Below are 23,099 nucleotides of genomic sequence, written 5' to 3'. Positions count from 1 at the left end.
TCTAATGCAAGGAAACATGGTAGCTAATCTGCACACAGCATGGTCTCAGAAATAGCAATAAGATAACTGCACAGAAAATGTTTTTGATGTTGGTTATGGAATAAATTTTGAATGGAACTCGAATAAAATTCCTCTCTGCTCTTTGAATAATACTATGGGATCTTCTGCAACCCCCTGAGAGAAACAATGTGTCCTCAGTTTTAACATCATGTCTGAAAGATGGCACATCACACAGTGCAGCACTCCTTTAGTACTGCACTGAAATGACAGACCAGATTGTGCTTAACTCACACAGCTCAAGGCAAGAATATACAACTCAGCCACTGCTGAACTAAAATGGTCCAAATTATCGTCATCTACTATGCCTGTCTTGATGTCCTATCCAACTGTTGAATAATTCAAGAATTTTTGCTTCCATTACCTTCGACTGGGTATGCGGCAGGTGGTGAGGGAACCAACAAGAGGGGAAAACGTACTTGACCTCATCCTCACCAATCTGCCTGCTGCAGATGCATCTGTCCATGACAGTATTGGTAGGAGTGACCACCGCACAGTCCTTGTGGAGACGAAGTCCCGCCTTCACATTGAGGATACCCTCCATCATGTTGTGTGGCACTACCACTAAATGGGATAGATTTCAAACAGATCTAGCAATGCAAAACTCTGCATCCACGAGGCGCTGTGGGCCATCAGCAGCAGCAGAATTGTACTCAACCACAATCTGTAACCTTATGGCCTGGCATATCCCCCACTCCACCATTAAACCAGGAAACCAACCCTGGTTCAATGAAGAGTGCAGGAGGGCATGCCACGAGCAGCAACAGGCATACCTCAAAATGCGGTGTCAACCAGGTGAAGCGACAACACAGGACTATCTGCGTGCCAAACTGAGTAAGCAGCATGTGATAGACAGAGTTAAGCGATCCCATAACCAAAGGATCAGATCTAAGCTCTGCGGTCCTGCCACATCCAGCCGTGAATGGTGGTGGACAATTGAACGACTAACTGGAGGAGGTGGCTCCACAAATACCCCCATCCTCAATAATGGGGGAGCCCAGCACATCAGTGCGAAAGATAAGGCTGAAGCATTTGCAACAATCTTCAGCCAGAAGTGCGGAGTTGATGATCCAACTCGGCCTCTTCCTGAAGTCCCCAGCGTCCCAGATGCCAGACTTCAGCCAATTCGATTCACTCCGCATCAAGAAACAACTGAAGGCACTGGATACTGCAAAGGCTATGAGTCCTGACAATATTTCGGCAATAGTACTGAAGACCTGTGCTCCAGAACTTGCTGTGCCCTTTGCCAAGCTGTTCCAGGACAGCTACAACACTGGCATCTACCCTGCAATGTGGAAAATTGCCCAGGTATGTCCTGCACACAAAAAGCAGGACAAGTCCAACCCGGCCAATTACTGCCCCATCAGCCTACTCATCAGTAAAGTGATGGAAGGTGTCATTAACAGTGCCATCAAGCGGCACCTGCTTAGCAATAACCTGCTCAGTGATGCTCAGTTTGGGTTCCGCCAGGGCCACTCAGCTCCTGACCTCATTACAGCCTTGGTTCAAACATGGACAAAAGAGCTGAACTCAAGGTGAGGTGAGAGTGACTGCCCTTGACATCAAGGCAGCATTTCACCAAGTATGGCATCAAGGAACCCAAGCAAAACTGAGGTTAGTGGGAATCGGTGAAAACTCTCCACTGGCTGGAGTCATACCTAGCACAAAGGAAGATGGTTGTGGTTGTTGGAGGTCAATCATCTGAGCTCCAGGACATCACTGTAGGAGTTCCTCAGGGTAGTGTCCTAGGCCCAACCATCTTCAGCTGCTTCATCAATGACCTTCCTTCAATCATAAGGTCAGAAGTGGGGATGTCCGCTGATGATTGCACAATGTTCAGCACCATTCGTGACTCTTCAAATACTGAAGCAGTCCGTGTAGAAATGCAGCAAGACATGGACAATATCCAGGCTTGGGCTGATAAGTGGCAAGTAACATTCGCGCCACACAAGTGCCAGGCAATGACCATCTCCAACAAGAGAGAATCTAATCATCTCTGCTTGACATTCAATAGCATTACCATTGCTGAATCCCCCACTATCAACATCCTAGGGGCTACCATTGACCAGAAACTGAACTGGAGTAGCCATATAAATACCGTGGCTACAAGAGCAGGTCAGAGGCTAGGAATCCTGCAGCGAGTAACTCACCTCCTGACTCCCCAAAGCCTGTCCACCATCTACAAGGCACAAGTCAGGAGTGTGATGGAATACTCTCCACTTGCCTGGATGGGTGCAGCTCCAACAACACTCAAGAAGCTCGACACCATCCAGGACAAAGCAGCCTGCTTGATTGGCACCTCATCTACAAACATTCACTCCCTCCACCACCGACGCACAGTGGCAGCAGTGTGTACCATCTACAAGATGCACTGCAGCAATGCACCAAGGCTGCTTAGACAGCACCTTCCAAACCCGCGACCTCTACCAACTAGAAGGACAAGGGCAGCAAATACATGGGAACACCACCACCTGCAAGTTCCCCTCCAAGTCACACACCATCCTGACTTGGAACTATCTCGCCGTTCCTTCACTGTCGCTGGGTCAAAATCCTGGAACTCCCTTCCTAACAGCACTGTGGGTATACCTACCCCAAATGGACTGCAGCGGTTCAAGAAGGCAGCTCACCACCACCTTCTCCAGGGCAATTCAGGATGGGCAATAAATGCTGGCCTGGCCAGGGACGCCCATGAATGAATAAAAAAAAATCTTGGAGATGCAAAGCCCAAGACGCAGTACTCCAGATAGGTGTCTGTTCACTGTTCAGGTGCAACATAACAGCAGTCCTTAATTTGTCTTTTTACAGATTTGATCCTGTGTCCTGTGATCCAACTTTATACCTGCAACTACTTGCAGTTTCAGGCTGTCACTCTACTTACCACGTGTGTGACACGTTATTGCATTTTGCTAGTATTGACGTACCGTGTACATCTTAGTACCATACTGTAGTGTATTATGAAGTGATATTTATGGAGTTCAGAAATCTCTGCAGTTAGGGGCTATACCAGACTTGTGACCAAAGACGGGGCATGAAATTAAAAGGGAAGTTTTCGAAAATTAGGTGCTTAAAATTTGGGTTTGTTTCCTGATGACACAAAATACGATTTGTATCTTTTGTACTATGGGTAGAACAGGGAAAGGTTTGAGGAGGTAGATATTGTATCATTTTTGAAATTAGGATTTACTATCTTTTAATGCCCATCTTGTACTTTTTATTGTTTGCTTTGCAGGAAATTTGGGGAACGACCTCAACCCAAACGCCTTACCAGGTAAGATTCCATCACAACTGATGCTTCCTACTTTGCTATGATTTTGGTTTAGAGATGAAGAATAATGCGACAGACCCCTGTGCAATTGCATTAAAATGTTGCATCAGAATGTGGAGCATTTGTTACCATTTAAAGCACCTAGGAAAGAACTACAAAAATAATTGAGGTGTTTGTTTGTAGGGGTTTAGTACTGCAGACCAAAATTATACTCAATCAACTTAATGTGCCAATTATCTACTTTTTATGTGGTGAATGTTTTATAAAGTCTGTAGAAATAGATTTACATACTAATGATAGCTAACTTCTACCATTGATGTTTGTTGTATACTCAAATAGTCTTTACACATTTTGTGTGGGCATGTCGTTAACTTGTGTACAGTACTGTATTTTATAAATAAAAAGTAATTTATTTGGCTTAGTTGAAAAAAAATCATAAAAATGTTGCTGTCAGAATTGATTTCTAATTGTACCTAGTACACTTACTCGAGTAACAAACTCTGTGTAACAGCACTCGATTGTTTTGTGACCTCTGAAATCACCATGTCGACTAATTAATCTGTTTTGTAGTTTCTCAGAAATATTTGAAGTCTTTTAGAATAAAGACATTTTTGTTTAAAAACTAATGTTTCTCACATTTGCAACCTTTATACTAAGTGGTAAATAAAATTCTTATGCACACCTCCTAAATTTGCAGCTCACAAAAACCGGTGTGTAGATTCAACTTGTGCTTAAGATTTGAATTCATTTTATGGTGAAATCTGTATCTTTCTTTTTGATTTTATTTAGGGAAGCAATGCGCAATTACCTTAAGGAGCGTGGTGATCAAACTGTACTAATTCTACACGCTAAAGTTGCACAAAAGTCTTATGGGAATGAGAAAAGGTGAGTTGCTTATGAATGCACAGTGGTACATTTTGAATCGTGTGTTGCAGTTGTGCAAGTCATCTATCTACAAAGAAAAGTTTGCTTCATCATGTCCTCAGGCTGTTCTGAAACGCTTTGCAACTATTGGATTGCTTTTCAGATGCAGTCATTTATGTCGGTAAACAGCCAATAAATACAGAAGGTCGCACAAACAGCAAATGACTCAATGTTTTTGTGGAAGTTAGCCTGTGCAGTTGCAGAGCACCTTGTTTTTTCAAGAAGTGCCCACACTTCGCTCTATCGCATGTTGCTTCTCTTTTGCATTCATAAAGTCTTGTACACCTGGTGCTGCTCCTGGCATGCTCCCTGCACTCCTCATTGAAATAGGGTTGGTCCCCTGGTTGCCTGGGAATATAGGGTGAGGGATATACTGGGCCATGAGATTACAGATTGTGGAATACAGCTGCTGCCAATGGCTCTATGGCTGCCCAGTTTTAAGCTGCCAGGTTTGGTCACATTTAGCATGGTGTTAGTGCCATGTAACACAATGGGTGGTGTCCTCACTGTGAAGACAGGATTCCGTATCCACTGTGCAGTAGATGCATCTATGACAGGTAGGTTGATGAGAATGAGGTCAAATAGGTTTTTCCCTCGTGCTGGTTCCCTCACCACCTGCCGTCAGTCTAGTCTGGCAGCTCTGTCCTTCAGGATCAGATCAGCTTAGTCAGTAACGATGCTACTGAGCCACTCTTGATGGACAATTAAGTTCCCCACCCAGAGTACATTCTGTGCCCTTGCTACCCTCAGTGCTTCTTCCAAGAGGAATAAGTACTGATTCATCAGCTGAAGGGGTGGGTGGGGCAGTAAGTGGCAATTAGCAGGAGGTTTCCTTGCCTTTGTTTGACCTGATGCCATGAGGCTTCATGGGTTCCAGAGTCAATGTTGAGGACTCGCAGGGCAACTCCTTCCCGATTGTATACCACTGTGCCACCTCCTCTGGTGATTCTCTCCTCTCGCCAAGGATGGCGATGGAGTCTGAGATGTTGTCTGTAAGGTATGATTCCATGAGTATTACTATGTCAGGCTGTTGGTTGACTAGTTTGTGGGTCACTTTCCCAATTTTGCAATGTTGTCCCAGTTGTTCGTCAGGACTTTGCAGGGTCGACTGGGCAGGGTGTGCCCTTTTCATTTCTGGTGCCTAGGTCAATGCTGGGTGGTCTGTCTTTTTTTTGTTCTCCGACTTTTCTGCAGCGGTTTGGTACAACTGAATGGTTTGCTAGGTCATTTCAGAGAGCAGCTGAGAGTCAACCACATTGCTTTGGGACTGGGATTACATGAAGGCCAGACAGGTAAGGATGGCAGATTTTCTTACCTAAAGGACTTTAGTGAACCAGATGGGTTTTCACTACAATCCGATAGTTTGATCGTCACCATTACTGAGACTAGCTTTTAATTCCAGCTTTATTTATTAATTGAATTTAAATTCCACCAGCTGCCGTGGTGGGATTTGAACTCATGTTCTCAGAGCATTAGTCAGGGTGCCTTACCATTACGCCACCGTCCTCTATTTAAAATCTGGTTACTCAGGTTTTGGACTGTAAATGCTTATTTTTTGTGATGACCTATTTTCAACTGTATTAATTATGTTGTACCAGATTATGGTTTATAGAAAAAAAAACACTGTAAAATGCTGCCAGATTGTGCTGGTTCATGGCAGGTTTTATTATCAGTGATGGACAAATGAGTTTGAGCAGAAACATGAGGGAAAAATATTCTTTCCAAAACTAACGCGGCTTTCACCCAGATTGCCATTGCATCCGTTGCGGAAACATTTGACCTTCATTTATTGGAATTATCCCATGTAAGGTTACTAGAATTCATGTGTTGTCTGGCTTGTTTTGTTCCATTTTGAAGACTCCTATTTATAAGTATTGCTACATTTATAAGTATTGCTACACATATAAGCTTCTTATAGGTAAATGTTGTCTTTTATATATTATCTTCAGATGGATTTTGGTGTATTTACTTGAGCAGCTTTATATTAAAAAAATTGAAAAATAAGGTTATGATTTTCTCGTTGAAAACTGCCTGCAGTTCTAAAAGTGAAATTAGAATTTTTGTTTAGTGTGCGGTTTTTGAGCAATACTGTAATTTAAACCCCTGCAATCTGTAGTATAAGGATATAAAGGGTTAATACCGAAGACAGTGAGAGACCCCTCCCACTGTACGAACGATGATGTAACAGTCATGAGGTAGGCTTGAGAAGGAGGAGGTTTAGCAGTGCGAAGGATGCAAGCTTAGGTAGCTTGCTGAGAATGTATGTGATAACTGTAAATAATAGAGTTGTTAGTCGACCTTTACTGGACTCTAAGACTTTCTCTAGAACGTCTTACAATGCTACTAATACAAACCCAACAACACCGCATTGGTGGCAGCGGTGAAAGCGACCAGGTGAATTTGAAGATCTTAACTTTGGAAGAAACACCAAGGGAACAACAGAGAAATTTAAAGATACATACTGGCCTAGTACAGTCAGAAAACTACTAATGGGCAGAAGAGGCTGTGAAGAGCTCTGCAGTCTCTCAGACCACACAACAGCAGCGTGGGGCTCTGTGTCGGTACTTCCAGCACATCCAGTGGTTGAGTCCAAGTCTTCATGCTGGGTGACGATCCAGGATCAGTGAGACAGTGAAACCGGGCATTTATTTAAATGGCACACTGGGGGAAAAAAACATCAGGTGCAGAACGCGATCGCGGTAGAATCGGCGACGAAGGAAGTGAGTACAGTTGGCAGCCATTGCTCAGCCTCACCAGGGGGAAAAAGCTCAATAATTGTAAGTGAGTGCGGGAAAGCCCCGAACAGAATGCGAACACCTCAAGCCAAGCCCGAAAAAATTAAAATAAAGGGTAACACTCTAGCAAAAAAAGAGGAAACAATGTGGATCCAAAATTGGGAATGCCCGAGTTTCCAGAATCAAGAAGGTCCCAATCAGGTCCAAAATTGGCTAGTATGGAGAAAAAAATTCTTAAGGTTCAGAATTGCTTCTCAACTCCAAACCAAATCTGAAGTGGAGCAAGTGAACACACTATAATAAAAACAAAATACTGCGGATGCTGGAAATCTGAAATAAAAGCAAGAAATGCTGGTACCACTCAGCAGGTCTGGCAGCATCTGTGGAAAGAGAAGCAGAGTTAACGTTTCGGGTCACTGACCCGAAACGTTAACTCTGCTTCTCTTTCCACAGATGCTGCCAGACCTGCTGAGTGGTACCAGCATTTCTTGTTTTTATTCAAGTGAACACACTCCTGTATTCAGTAGGAACGATAGCGGACAACGTCATTGTCGGACAAGGTATCAGTGAGGCTGCTGATAAATTCGAGGAGGTACTCCAAACCTTTGATAAATACTTTCATCTTCATGCCAATAAAATCTTGGAAAGAACCAAATTTAATAAATGGGTACAGATGATAGGCGAATCTGTATACTCCAACGACCTTTCTAGACTGGCGGAAGGTCGCAAATACAGTGGGAAAAAAAGCAGAACTAATCAGACAAGTTAGTCATCAATAGAGCAGATGAACCCTTGTCAGACCTGTTGCACTCCCAGGAAGACCTTACACTGGTAAAGGCCATTCAAATTGTAAGACAGGCTGAAGTTCGCAAACAGAATAGGGACATCCTACAAGCTGAAGATGAGCCATGGATGAGGAGTCCAATGCCCATCCAACTGGTTAAGTCAGGGAAACGCTTTGATGAACTGAAAATACATACAGGTGAGAAGATGCAGGAAATAGGAAAGTTTTGCCAACGTTGTGGAGCCAAGGAGAACCACCAATGAGAGCAGTGCCAGAGTGTTTTAAGTGTTGAAAAACTGGACACTTTGTGAAGATGTGCCACAGCAAAATTTGTTCGCTTAAAGGTACAAAGCAGAAGACCTTCATGTAAAGAGCAGTGAATCAAGTACAGCATTACCCACAAAAGAGAGAACCAGGAGAGTTCTTGTGAGAAATCCGTAATCCTGACCAAGATTTCTGGACTGCAGACATCTACGTGAATAGACATCTCATGAATTTTAAGCTAGCATGGGGCTAGCATCACGATATTGTCTGGACAAGAGCCTTGGGTGAAGAGACATTACCTGCAACCGACAGATATACAGTTGCATGGTCCAGGTGGGACACAATTGTGAGTAAAAGGCAAACTCCAAGCAACTCTTTAGCATAGAGGCAGACAACTGGTGGAGACCTTTGTTACGACCAGGTGAGAAAGGTGTCTGGGAGTCTTTTACTATCTTCACCTGTTCTTATTGTAACAGGGTTTAATTTTAAACGCACTGTTTTGAGCTCCCCCTTTGGTGAATCCTTGTTCACCACTTGCCAATTATAAGGCAAAGAAATGAGCATAAACCGGCTTTCTTCGGTTTAAAGAAAAGTTGAAATTTATTAAACTTAAACTCTAATTCAGTTAATGCCTATGGATACACGGCGCACCCATGCTAGCATGCACACGCGATACACAATTGCAAATAGGGACAAAAAAGAGCAGAAGAAAAAATAGAGAGGTTTGAGTCAGTCTGTAAAAGAGGTTTCCTGTTACTGTTTCTGTGTTTCCAGCTCACCATAGAGTCATGGAGAGATACAGCATTGAAACAGGCCCTTTGGCCCACTGGGTCCACGCCGACCATCAACCACCCATTTATACTAATTCTACATTAATCCCATTTTCCCTCTCACATCCCCACCTTCCCTCAATTCTCCTACCACCTACCTACACTAGGGGCAATTTTTACAATGGCCAATTTACCTATCAACCCGCAAGTCTTTGGCATGTGGGAGGAAACTGGAGCGCCCGGAGGAAACCCACTCGGTCACAGGGAGAACTTGCAAACTCTGCACAGGCAGTACCCAGAACTGAACCTGGGTCGCTGGATCTGTGAGGCTGCGGTGCAACCACTGCGCCACTGTGACGCCCGTAGAGTCCTTGATTGTAGACAGCTCTTACTTTATGTTGGGTCCAGTATTCTTAAACCTTGTTCACTGTAGGAGACCTTTCTCTCCTTGGGGTTCATATGTTTCAATGGTTTCCGAAGCTGGTGAGAGTGAGATGAGAGCAGACAGGAGAGGTGTTCTCAGTCCAGGAGAAAACAGCTTTGAGTTCCAAATCCCTGTTGGAAGTTCAAATTCAAAAAAACTTCAACAGCCAGCCAGTCATGTGACCAAACTGGCCTAGCCACGTCTGTTTGTGTATTCAGCTATCTTAGCAGTTAACCTGGAATGCTAGCCTTTCCACCTTCAACTTCGGTAATCAAATTCCATTGTGGATTAAATTGGAGCAGGGAATAGCTCCCTTGTCTTTTGAAGTACTTGTCTGTTGATATGCTAATATCTATCCAGCCAAAGTCTCCAATTGTCTTTTTAAAACAAGTTTGTTCTTCAACAATAGTTTAAAATCAATGTTCATGTGGCAAAATTAATTTTCCTCATTCTTGGCAGGTGGGGGCTTGCCTGACACTTTATATGGAGCCACGAGGTCATGCTGCAGCTGTACAAAACTCTGGTGAGACCGCACCTGGAGTATTGCGTGCAGTTCTGGTCACCGCATTATAGGAAGGATGTGGAAGCTATGGAAAGGGTGCAGAGGAGATTTACTAGGATGTTGCCTGGTATGGAGGGAAGGTCTTACGAGGAAAGGCTGAGGGATTTGAGGTTGTTTTCGTTGGAGAGGAGGAGGAGAGGTGACTTAATAGAGACATATAAGATAATCAGAGGGTTAGATAGGGTGGATAGTGAGCGTCTTTTTCCTCGGATGGTGATGGCAAACACGAGGGGACATAGCTTCAAGTTGAGGGGTGATAGATATAGGACAGATGTGAGAGGTAGTTTCTTTACTCAGAGAGTAGTAAGGGCGTGGAACGCCCTGCCTGCAGCAGTAGTAGATTCGCCAACTTTAAGGGCATTTAAGTGGTCATTGGATAGACATATGGATGAAAATGGAATAGTGTAGGTCAGATGGTTTCACAGGTCGGCGCAACATCGCGGGCCGAAGGGCCTGTACTGCGCTGTAATGTTCTAATTCTAATATGTCTTATGCAATCAAAAATTTTCTTTACTGAGCAGGAATGCAAGCATGGAACTGCAGTTGATTGAAAAGGTAGCTGAGGTCAAGCAAACAAAGATAAACTATTCCTTATTATCACCAGCAGAATTACTAATGGGCAAGAAGTTAAGCACACAGCTTCCAGTATTGCTTCAACAGTTGATGCCAGTATGAAGACTCAAGACTACGAGCGTTCAAGAAAGCGCAAATTCCTACAGAAGGAAACAAACCCGTAATTACAATAGGAGATTTCGAGTTAGAAGCTTACCCAAATTAAACAATGGCCAAAATGTTTGGAAACATGACCTGGAATAGAAGGTACAGTAATCCATAAACATAAGGACTACCAGTGATCGTATGTGATACAAAAGAATGAAGGTAACACATGAAAGAATCGGAGGAATATCATTTCCATTCCGCAAAAGCAACAGCCAGTAATCCATTTGCAGGATCCCAGATAAAGATGAACAAACCAAACCGAATGGAATACCACAACCTGTAGAAATGAAAAACCAAGTCATCAATCCAGACTTCCTTCTAAGGCTACTGATCGTCCCAGACAGATTACAACCAGTTCAGGGAGAGTTGCCAAACCTGTGATGAGACTGAATTTGTAAAGTCAGGGACTTGGGGTGGGTGGGGAGGTGGGGGGGTGCGGGGGGAGAGAGAGACAGAGAGTAGTAGAGAAGTCATGAATGTATATGTGTTTGGAAAAATGTTGGGGCTGCAGGGAGGGGGTGGGTGGAGTAGTGGGAGATGTAATAAAGGATGTAAAGGGTTAATACCGAAGACCGTGAGAGAGACCCCTCCCACTATACGAGCGATGACGTAACAGTTGCATGAGATCGGCTTACGAAGAAGGAGGTATAGCAGCACAAAGGATGCTAGCTTATGTGGCTTGCTGAGAGTGTATAGAGTAACTGTAAATAATAGAGTTGTTAGTTAACCTTTCCCGGAATCTAAGACTTTCTCTAGAACACCTTACAACGCTACTTATACAAACCCAATAATGCAACACTATCCACCACAGCCTCAAGGCCTTTGGTCTATAATTTTGAACTATTGTTCTCTCTTCTGTCGCCTTAGTTTAAGACCTCTACCTAGAATACATCATACACCTAATTTGGGTTTATCTTTTTATCCATTTGCAGAGGTGCCTTGGCTGCTGCTCCAGGTGCAAGATGCCTGATAATTTTTTCAGCCCTTGGGTCTTAATCTCTTCCAGCCATGCCACTTTTCATTCTCTCTCCATCTGTAAGATCCAAGTCTTGCTCATCCTTCTCCTGTTCTTACTTCTTGGCCCATCAGACCTCTTGATGGCATCCCAGCTTAAAATTTCCCTTTAAGAGCCGATAACTAACCCCCGCACCTCACTCAACATTCTTTACCAGGTCCATCATGGTATCCATTGCTGTTGATCTATAAGCAGGAACTGCACCATCCTCCACTGTCATTGACCATTTTGTCTAGTACTTACTTCCTGTTCTAGCACAACCCCTCTCCTGCTCCCCATGAACAGATCTACAATCTGCATATATTTCTCCTAATATTTGTTCATTTGCAAGCAAGTTTCTTGGCATTCATGACCTTAATGCAGATGACTATATTAACCTCCTGGCACTGAGCAGAAATGGCTCATGGAAATTGACTACTGCACCCTGTTACCAAAGTTACCTGGCTCTGCTTTTTTTTCACCACCTGACCCATCGAGGTCACAATGATGGCAGCATGACCCTTATCTCCGAATCATACTTTGGTCACTTCTGCCTCAGTCACTCATTAGGCAACCTCTTCTCCTTCAAGCATTTACGAAAACACTAAATGAGCACATGAAGGAGAAAGAATAGCTTATGCCGATAGGGTTAGATGAAGAGGGATGGGATGGGACGAGACTTGCAGAGCATGAACACTGATATGGACCAATTGGGCTGAATGTCCTGTTTCTGTGCGTACATTCTATGTACTTCACTATTACTTCCTTTGCATATTATTTGAAGTTCTTTTTAGCTACCATCCCCATGCCAGCTTCCTTCTCAAGATGCTCTCCTTTCTCTCTCCTCTTTGCAAATGAATGGATTATCCTGGCTGTTCCAGTCTTCACTGCAACTCTCCTTTCCCTCTCTTGTCCCATTGGATTTCAGCCCCATCCTATCTTCTCTCAATCTTACCCTCATTGCCCATATCATTTGCAATCCTTTGATCTCTCAATCTCATGCATTCTCTTGCACCCATAGTCTCAAACTGACTATTTCTTCATCTCAGCAACCATCAAAATCCCCAACCTCCTCCAAATCGCAATATTTTTACCATCTGTCCTTGGAAAAATCTTTCTGGCAAGTTGCTTAGACTTGTACGGTTGAATTTCTGAATATAGAGCCACTGGCTGTGCTTGATATGACACATCTATTGCTGATTTGCTTAATTGTTCAGTTATCATCTTTAATGCACAATGATCATTGTTTTCCACTCTTGTCCATCCTTTGGTACAGCCCTCATTATCACTATTATATGCGAGGGACACGAAATTGAAAGCCTCTTGTGCTCAATGCATACTCTCATTCTTCCACCTCTCTTTCCACCCCCCCCCCCCCCCAAATCTCACATTCCAAGACTTTGCCCTCTTGTACTTCTCCCTCCTGTGGTCCTATCGTCTAGAATTCTTTGCCAGGACCTCATAACCTACCTTTCTTACCAAACAACTGGCTATACTTCTTAATCCATCCTTTCCTGGTTTGGTATCCACTTTCAATACTTTTGTTCTGTGAAGCACCTCTTCTTCTTTGGCCTCCTTGTCTCGGGAGACAATGGGTAAGCGCCTGGAGTTGGTCAGTGGTTTGTGGAGCAGCGCCTGGAGTGGCTATAAAGGCCAATTCTAAAGTGACAGACTCTTCCATAGGTGCTGCAGGAAAAATTGGTTGTCGGGGCTATTACACAGTTGGCTCTCCCCTTGCGCTTCTGTCTTTTTTCCTGCCAACTGCTAAGTCTCTTCGACTCACCACAGTTTAGCCCCGCCTTTATGGCTGCCCGCCAGCTCTGGCGATCGCTGGTAACTGACTCCCAGGACTTGTGATCAATATCACAGGACTTCATGTCGCGTTTGCAGACGTCTTTAAAGCGGAGACGTGGACGGCCGGTGGGTCTGATACCAGTGGCGAGCTCACTGTACAATGTGTCCTTGGGGATCCTGCCATCTTCCATGCGGCTCACATGGCCAAGCCATCTCAAGCGCCGCTGACTCAGTAGTGTGTATAAGCTGGGGATGTTGGCCGCCTCCAAGACTTCTGTGTTGGAGATACGGTCCTGCCACCTGATGCCAAGGATTCTCCGGAGGCAGCGAAGATGGAATGAATTGAGACGTTGCTCTTGGCTGACATACGTTGTCCAGGCCTCGCTGCCGTAGAGTAAGGTACTGAGGACGCAGGCTTGATACACTCGGACTTTTGTGTTCCGTGTCAGTGCGCCCTTTTCCCACACTCTCTTGGCCAGTCTGGACATAGCAATGGAAGCCTTTCCCATGCGCTTGTTGATTTCTGCATCGAGAGACAGGTTACTGGTGATAGTTGAGTCTAGGTAGGTGAACTCTTGAACCACTTCCAGAGCGTGGTCGCCGATATTGATGGATGGAGCATTTCTGACGTCCTGTCCCATCATGTTCGTTTTCTTGAGGCTGATGGTTAGGCCAAATTAGTTGCAGGCAGCCGCAAACCTGTCATGAGACTCTGCAAACACTCTTCTGTATGAGATGTTAAAGCACCTTATCACATTAAAGGTTATGCACATAGAAGTTGATATGAAGATGCGAATTTTAGTGGATAGAATTTTATAGCATTGATCCTTGTTTCTTGAATTTTGGGCAGTTGTCTTATGCCTTGTAGGTAAGTTCTGCAGCAGTTTGTGTGCACCAAGTCATGTAGTGGATGATAGTTTTCAATATTAGTTTTTAAATCACTGGGGCAACTCTAATGTGTTGCAATCTTAAGATAAGTCATTTAAAACAAGCAGCTGCAAGAATTGCTTACCTCAACTATATGGTTTCAGGAAAGGCGTTCAGTTTAAGAAATGGTAGCAAAATGACTTGCGGTCCTAAACGAGGCAGATGACTCAGGGTTCAGATTGCTAAGAGTGCACTGAGTATTTCAAAGTCTACAAAGAATTGATGCAGTTAACCTATTTAGAATGATTATAGTATGGAGGATGAAATAGCAAATATGCTCCACAAACTTGATCCATTGCATTTTTATTGTTTGCAACGGCTATATAAGAAAACTAAAAAAGAAATTTCCCCTTTTGCCCATCCCAATTATTTTCAGAGAAAACTTAACATGCTTATTGTAGATGTAGACATACTTAAAGACTCAATTTTATATTTATGAATGGACTTGCATTTATACAGTACTTTTCAGATCATTGTCAGCAAAGCACTTCTGTTAATGATGTACTATTAAAGTATCGCTGTAATGTAAGAAAACCGTAGCCATTTATGCACAGCAAGCTCCCACAAAACGATGAGATAAATGGCTGCATTAATCCGTTTTAATATTGATTGAGGCATAGTGATCAGGCCACAACTGCTGCTCTTTGAACAGTACAATGGGATCATTTGTATCCACCTGAGGGGGTAAACGGGGTCTCAGTTTAATGTCTTATCTAAAAGACAACATCTGCAATAGTGTAACATTTCCTCATAGGGTGAATTATGAGCCTTAATTCTGTGCTAGTGTCTCCAGTGAACCCATGACGTTCTGGCGCACACAATTTTTTCTAAATATCAGCAAATGAATCCATTCTTGGCTCCTATTGTAATCCTAGCATTGCATTACCTGTATTTCAATAGAGAAGACTAGATGCTGAATGGAGTAACACCACAAGTTGCCAGCAATTAAAATTAGTGCCAACTGCACTTAAGCTTCCTGTATCTAAAATATCTGCACTCACTGCTGGCTTGTCTCTTCATTTATTGCTTATTCATCTCCAGGAACTTGACATTGTTTTGTTTTCATTTGATCTCCATTCACTGGATAGAGTTGGCCATCACTTTCTGAATAGGTTGTTGTTTGCAGTTGAATATATTGTGACTATGAAGAGAAAAACCAGTTTGAACATAGGAGAGACTGGAATAGTTAGCATGAGAACAGGAGGCAACATCGCATGTGGACTTCAACTTGCAAGTAAGACCTGAAGGCACATTGCGTAGGTGGGAGGCATGGGAACAGGCAAAGGCCATGCAGCCCAGCAGATCTGCTGTGCCAGTTTTGTTTGGCATGGCAGCTTTAATTTATTCACAATTCCTTACTTTTCCTGCATGTATTCCCTAATATTCAGTTTCCCAACTCCATTTATCTCCATTTTAAGCATTTCAGTTAACTTTGCATTGAACCAAACAGCACAGAAGGAAGCCATTCAGCACCTGTGCTGGCTCTTTTGAAAGAGCTATCCAGTTAGTCCCCCTCCCCTGCTCTTTGCCCATAGCCCTGCAAATTTTCCTTTTCAAGTATTTATCCAATACCCTTTTTGGAAAAAAAAAAAGTCACTATTCAACCTGCTTCCAGTACCCTTCCAAACAATGTAATCCAGATTCTAACTCGCTGTGTAAATAAAAAGAAAAAATATCCAACTCTTCTCGGGTTCTCTTGCCAGTGATTTTAAATCTGTGTCCCCAGGTTTACTGACCCTCCTACCAGTGGAAACAATTTACATAGGATTACATTGGATATACGGCACAGAAACAGGCCATTCGGCCCAACCAGTCCATGCTGGCATTTATGTTCCACTCAAGCCTCCTCCTATCTTTTCCTCCTCTAAATCTATCAGCATAACCCTCTATTCCCTTCTCCCTCATATGTTTATCTATCTTCCCTTGAATGCATTTATACTATTCACTTCAATCACTCCCTGTGGTAGCGAGTTGCACATTCTCACCATTCTTTGGGTAAAGAATGCATTCCCTATTGAATTTCTTGGCGACTATCTTATATTGGTAGCCTCTTCCCCACAAGAGGAAACATTCTCTCTCCATCCTATCAAAACCCCTCATAATTTTAAAGACCTCTTTTAGGTCATCCCTCAGCTGCCTTTTTTCAAGAGAAAAAAGACCCATCCTTGCCTGATACATATATCCACGCATTTCTGCTATCATCCTTGTAACTCTTTTCTGCACCCTTTCCAGTGCCTGTATATCCTTTATATAATATGGCAAGCAGAATGCAGGCAGGTCTAACCAAGGTTCAGTGCAGGCTTCAGTTCCGAAGAAGGGTCACTGACCCGAAACGTTAACTCTGCTTCTCTTTCCACAGATGCTGCCAGACCTGCTGAGTGGTTCCAGCATTTCTTGTTTTTATTTCAGATTTCCAGCATCCACAGTATTTTGCTTTTATTTCAGTGCAGGTTTACTGTAATTTCCCTATTTTTTAGTTCTGTCCTTGTAGAAATAGAGCCTAGTATTTGGTTTGTTTTTCTTATGGCCTTGCTAACCTGTGGCGCAACTTTTAGTAATGGCTGTATTTGTATTCCAAGATCCTTTTGTTCCTCTACCCCACATAGACTCGCACCTTCCAAGTAATAAGTGACCTCCATATTCCTAACAAAATGTACTACCTCACATTTATCTGTGTTGAACTTAATTTGTCAATTATTTGTATCCTCCTGTAATTTGTTGCATTCCTCCTCTGTATTGAACCCCCCCCTTCAATTTGGTGTCATCTGCAAATTGAAAACTTGTGTTTTTGATTTCAAAATCTAAATTGTGAACAGCACTGATCCTTGTAGAACACCACTTCCCACCTTCTGTCACTCTGAATAACTGTCCTTTATAGAGTCAGTCTTTTATGGCACAGAAGGCGGCCAATGGAGTCCACGCCGGCTCAGTCCCACTCCCTCTGTCAATCCCCGTTGCCCTGCTAGTTCATTTCCTTCAAGTGGCCATCCAGTTTCCTTTTGAAGTCATTGGTTGTCTCTGCTTCCACCACCCTTGTGGGCAGCGAGTTCCAGGTCATTGCCACCCATGCGTAAAAAAAAAATTCTTCCTCATTCACCCTGCATCTATTGCCCAAAACCTTCAATCTGTGTCCCCTAGCCCTTGTACCATTAGTTAGTGGGAACAGTATTTCCTTGTCTAACTTATCTAAGCCTGTCATAATCTTGTACACCTCTATTAAATCTGCCCTCAATCTCCTTTGTTCTAAGGAGAACAGCCCCAGCTTTTCCAACCTAACCTTGTAACTAAAATCCTTCATTCCTGGAACTGTTCTGCTAAATCTCCTCTGCACCCTCCAGGACCCTCGCGTTCTTCCTGAAGTGTGGGTGACCAGAACTGTTGGCCATTGTAAAAAAAAAAAAATTGCCCCTTGTGTAGGTAGGTGGTAGGAGAATTGAGGGAAGGTGGGGATGTGAGGGAAAAATGGGATTAATGTAGGATTAGTATAAATGGGTGGTTGATGGTCAGCGCGGACTCGGGCCGAAGGGCCTGTTTCGGTGCTGTATCTCTCGATGACTCTAACTTTCATTTGTCATGTGTCTGCTTATTTCACAAGCCTGTCCATGCTGTCCTGATGTCTGTTACTATCCTCACTTTTTTTATTCGTTCATGGAATGTGAGCGTCGCTGGCAAGGCCAGCGCTTGTTGCCCACCCCTAATTGCCCTTGGTGATGGTGAGTTAATTAATGTTTGAGTTTCTTGTCAACTTGAAAATTATGCTGTGTACACCCAGGGATTTTAAGTAAGGGCAGTGGGTCTTGTAACTGGCCCCTGGAGGACATCACTATGTACTACCATCCAGTCTGAAAAACAACTTTTCACCCCTTGTCTCTGCTTTCTGTCTCTTAGCCAATTTTGTGTCCAGAAAACTGGTCTACTGGAACAGGGCATTTCATAGCGTCCCATTTCTTTGTGAATAGGTTGTTCTGGATTTGTTTATAACGGGCTTAACTATTTATTTATGTCCCCTTACTCTGTATCCCCTACTAGAGAGAAGAAGGGTCATTCTCCAAGTAACCTATCAATTCCCTTCAATTTTTGAAACAGACCAATCAGATCGTGTCTTAAATAGTCTCGTAATGTCCAGGCAATGCAATCCAAATTTAACCAGTCCTTTTATCTCCTGGTAAATCACTGCTGGGCTATTTCCAAGGCCATTATACCCTTGCTAATATATACCAAATGAGATCTGCCCAGCGCTCTGTACAATTGCAGTACTTTTATTTCTACATATTTTATTGTTGTGAAGGCCGGCACCAAATGGGCTGTCTTGATCAATTATTGCATCAATGTTCTGAAGACTTGAATATCTCCTTCACCCACTCCCATTCCAGTCCACAGACATTTCTGGTTAAATGCATTCTGGCAGTCTGAAAATATGCAGACAAGTTTGACGAATTCCTTTTGAAAATCACACTCCAGTATATATTTTTCTCTTCCTACTCCCCATGTCCCAATCTCCACTTTGGGAAGCACTGTTAGTACCTTTAAGGAATGATATTATACCTAAGATGAATAATGTGGTTTTAGACTTTTGGTCCATAATAAAATTGTTTCAAAAGTTTTTTTGGCAGAGCATGATGAAAACTGGATGATGACAGTAATATCACGCTTCAGTCCCCTTTTTTTGGCAATCTTAATGATCCTTTTGTCCAAACTTTTGGTATTTTTTCTTTTTTAGACACAGAGGTTGTTTCCCCTGGCTGGGGAATCTAGAACGGGGGGGCACAGTCTCAGGGTAAGGATTGATCATTTAAGGCTGAAATGAGAAATATTCTCACTGAGTTGCAAATCTTTGGAAATCTCTAGCCTGGAGATTTGTGGATGCTCCATCACTTAATATATTCAAGGCTGAGATGGAGCTTTGGACTCAGGGAATCGAAGGATATGTGAAGCAGGTGGGAAAGTGGAGTTGAGACAGAATATCAACCATGATATTGAGTGGCAGAGCAGGCTCGAAGGGACGAGCTAGGAAGACGACTAGCAAGCACGACCTGAGCTAGGAAGGAGACTAGCAAGCAGGACCTCAATGGCAGTAATCTCTGGATCATTCCCGATGCCACGCACTAGTGAGTATAGAAATAGGTTAGAGCAGATGAATGTGTGGCTGGCGAGATGATGCAGTAGGGGGAGGGCTTTAGATTCCTGGAACATTGGGACTGGTTCTGGGGGAGATGCAGCCTATACAGGCCAGGGGGGTTGCACCTCAACAGAACTGGGATTGTCCTTGTGGGGCATTTTGCTAGTGCTGTTGGACAGGGTTTAAACTTATGGCAATGGGGATGGGAACTAGGATGTAGCATTAGAAAGGAGAAACGAGGTTCACAAAACTTTGAGAGACAGATAGCACTAGAGTAAGAAATAGTAAGGTCAGAGTAAGAGGGAGTACAGTAAGGTCTAAATGAGGTTTACAGTGCTGGTATGTAAATAAGGTTGCTGAGCTGCATGTGTGGATAGTGACATGGGAATATGATGTGGCGATATCAGAAACCTGGCTCACGAAAGGGTAGGACTGGGTACTAAATATTCCTGGATACAAGGTTTTCAGGAGTGATAGAGAAGGGAAGAAAAGAGGGGTGGTAGTATTGATTAAGATGTATATTACAGTGCTGGAGAGAGAGGATGTCCTAGAGGGGTCAATGACCATCTAATTTGTTAGAGTTAAGTATCAAGAGAAGTATCGTTATACTATGTGTATTCTATAGGCCAGCTAGTGAGAAGGATACAGAGGAGTAAATTTGCAACAAAATTAGAGGTGTAAAAACTATAGAGAAGTGATAATGGGGGACTTCTATATTAGGATGATTAGTGTAAAAGACAAAGGGGGAAGAGTTTCTCAAGTGTGTTCAGGAGAATTTTCTTGATCAGTATGTTTCTGGCCCAATGAGGAATTGCTGGATCTGGTTCTGGGGAGTGGGGTGGGTCAAGTGGATCAAGTGTCAATAGGGGAACATTGAAGGAACAGTGATCATAATACCATAAGGTTTAGGTTAGCTATGGAAAAGGTCAAGGAGCAATCCAGAGTAAAAAATACTTAATTGGGGACGGCCAGTTTCAGTGGTGTGAGAATGGATCTGGCTCAGGTAAATTGATGTGTATGATTGGAAGGCAAAACTGTAATGGAACAATGGGCTGTCTTTAAAGAGGAGATGGTTCAGGTGCAGTGAAGGTATATTCCCACGAGGGGGAAAGGGTAGGACAACCAAAGCCAGAGCTCCTTGAATGGTGAAAGAGTTGGAGAGTAAGATGAAGCAGAAAAAGGGATGCTTATGACACATCTCAGGTGGGTAATACAAGTGGAAACCAAGCTGAATGTAGAAAGTTCAGAGGGAAAGTGAAAAAGAAAATTAGAGACGAAGAGACTGGCAGCTAACATAACAGGCAAGCCAAAAGTCTTCTATGGACATATATATAATGAAGAGGTGGGGCCAATTAGGGACCAAAAAAAGGAATTTATGCATGGAGGCAGAGGGCACTACTTTGCCTCTGACTTTACCGAGGAAGAGTTTCTGCCAAAGTCATAGTGAAAGAGGAGGTAGTTGGGACACTGGATGGGCTAAAAATTGATGAGGTTTTAGAAAGGCTGGCTGTATTGATCGGTCACCAGAACCAGGTGGGATGCATCTGAGGATACTGAGGGAAGTAAGGGTGGAAATTGCAGAGGCACTGGCCATAATCTTCCAATCCTCTTAAGATACAGGGGTGGTGCCAGAGGACTGGAGAATTGCAAATGTTACATCCTTTTTTGAACACTGGTGTAAGGATAAACCCAGCAACTGCAGACCAGTCAGTTTAATCTCAGTGGTGGAAAAGCTTTTGGAAACTATAATCCTGGACAAAATTAACAGTCACTTGGACAACTGTGGATTAATTGAGGAAAGCCAGCATGGATTTGTTAGACAGATCATGTTTAACTAACTTGATTTGAGTTTTTGTGATGAGGTGACCGAGCAGGTTGATGTGGTGTACATGGGCCTCCATAAGGCATTCAATAAAATGCCACATAAAAGGCTTGCCAGCAAAGTTAAAGCACATGGAATAAAAGGGACAGTTGGCTGAGTGACAGGAAACAGGATAGTGGTGAGCAGTTGTTTTTCGGACTGGAGGAAAGTATAGGGCAACTGCTTTTCTTGATTATAATTAATGACCTTGACTTGGGTGTACAGGGCACAATTTCAAAATTTGCAGCTGACACAAAACTTGGTAATATTGTAAATTATGCGGAGCATAGTGATAAGACTTCAAGAGGACATAGGCTGGTGGAATAGGTGTACATAAGGCAGAAGTTTAATGCAGAGAAATATGAAATAGTACATTTGGGTAGAAACAAGGAGAAGCAATATAAAATCTAGGGTACAATTCTAAAGAGGGTGCAGGAACAAAGACGTGGGAGTATATGTGCACAAGTCGTTGAAGGTGAGGTTGAGAAAGTGGTTGAAAAGGAATACGGGATCCTGGGCTTTATAAATAGAGGCACAGAGTACAAAAGCAAGGAAGTTATGATGATGAACCTTTATAAAACACTGGTTTGGCCTCAACTGGAGTATTGAGTCCAATTCTAGGCACTGCACTTTAGGAAGGATGTTAAAGCTTCAGAGAGAGTGCAGAAAAGATTCACGAGAATGAATCCAGGGATGAGGTACTTAAGTTACTTGCATAGATTGGAGAAGCTGGAATTGTTCTCCTTAGCGAAGAGAAACTTGAGAGGAGATTTGATGATGGTGTTCAAAATCATAAGGTGTTTAGACAGAGTAGATGGAGAGAAATTGTTCCCATTGGCGGAAAGTTCGAAAACCAGAGGACACCAATTTAAGATGAATGGTGAAAGAACCAATGGCGACATGAGGCAAACCTGTTTTTAGGCAGCAAGTGCTTAGGATCTGGAATGAATTGCCCAAGCATGTGGTGGAGGCAGAGCCAAACATGACTTTTAAAAGGGAATTGATTATGCTCTGGAGAGAGAAAATTTGCAGGGCTACAGACAGAGGGTGAGGAAGTGGCTCTTGCAGAGGGCTGGCATGGACACAACCATTATTTATAGTATACTCCTACTTCTATTTCTTAAGTTCTTATGTTCCCAGGCCAAATGAAATAAACAGAGGATGGTAGACAACTTTTCATCTTTGCTTTCTTTGAACGATTTCACATAGATTTGATCCACTCCAGGTAACTTGTTCTTTAAATATGGTGGATCTCAGTTTTTTAAAAAAAAGTTCGTTCTTGGAATGTGAGCTTTTGCTGACAAGACCAGCATTTATTGCCTGTCCCGAGTTGCCCTTAAACTGAGTGGCTCGCTAAGCCATTTCAGAGGAAGTTAAGAGTCATCCACATTGATGTGGATCTGGAGTCATATGTAAGCCAGACCCTGGGTAAAGATGGCAGATTTCCTCCCCGAGGGACATTAATGAATCAGATGGGTTTTTAATGACAATCTGGTAGTTTCATGATCATTGTTAACAAGACTAACATTTTATTCCGGATTTATTAATTAATTAAGTTTCAATCCCTCCAGCTTCCGTGGTGGGATTTGAACTCATGTCTCCAGAACATTAGCCCAGGCCTCTGGATTACTAGTCCATTAACATTACCACTATGCTACCGTCCCCTTGTGCATTCCAATTTCATCACAATTAACATCCAGTTCAGTAATCTTCTCAACTGAGTTAAAGTTGATCCTGCTGTATAGGAGTGGTCTGTTGAGATTTTGTGGAACTACTATGTCCACCACCACCTTGCATGTTCTGATTTGGTGCCAGGCACATCATCGTTTGTGACAGGACCTTCACTGTGTTGACCACGTCTTTTGAAAGATGCTTTGTGATCACTCGCTGTTCCTGAAA

General features: G+C 43.1%; 1 protein-coding gene across 3 annotated transcripts in view; it reads left to right on the top strand.

Annotated features, from left to right (window-relative positions):
• The window catches only part of rbpjb (recombination signal binding protein for immunoglobulin kappa J region b), a 125,246-nt gene that overhangs the window by 57,452 nt on the left and 44,695 nt on the right, over window positions 1-23,099 (top strand). For all 3 annotated transcript variants that reach the window (XM_068037146.1, XM_068037155.1, XM_068037137.1), the window contains exons 2-3: window positions 3,287-3,325; window positions 4,112-4,207. In XM_068037146.1, coding sequence (XP_067893247.1) covers window positions 3,287-3,325; window positions 4,112-4,207 — 135 coding nt within the window. The remainder of the gene's footprint in view (window positions 1-3,286; window positions 3,326-4,111; window positions 4,208-23,099) is intronic.

The sequence above is a fragment of the Heterodontus francisci genome, chromosome 1, assembly GCF_036365525.1.
Source record: "Heterodontus francisci isolate sHetFra1 chromosome 1, sHetFra1.hap1, whole genome shotgun sequence".
Taxonomy (NCBI): Eukaryota; Metazoa; Chordata; class Chondrichthyes; order Heterodontiformes; family Heterodontidae; genus Heterodontus; species Heterodontus francisci.
The sequence above is the reverse complement of the archived record's forward strand: the minus strand, read 5'-3'. Positions and strand labels throughout refer to the sequence as shown.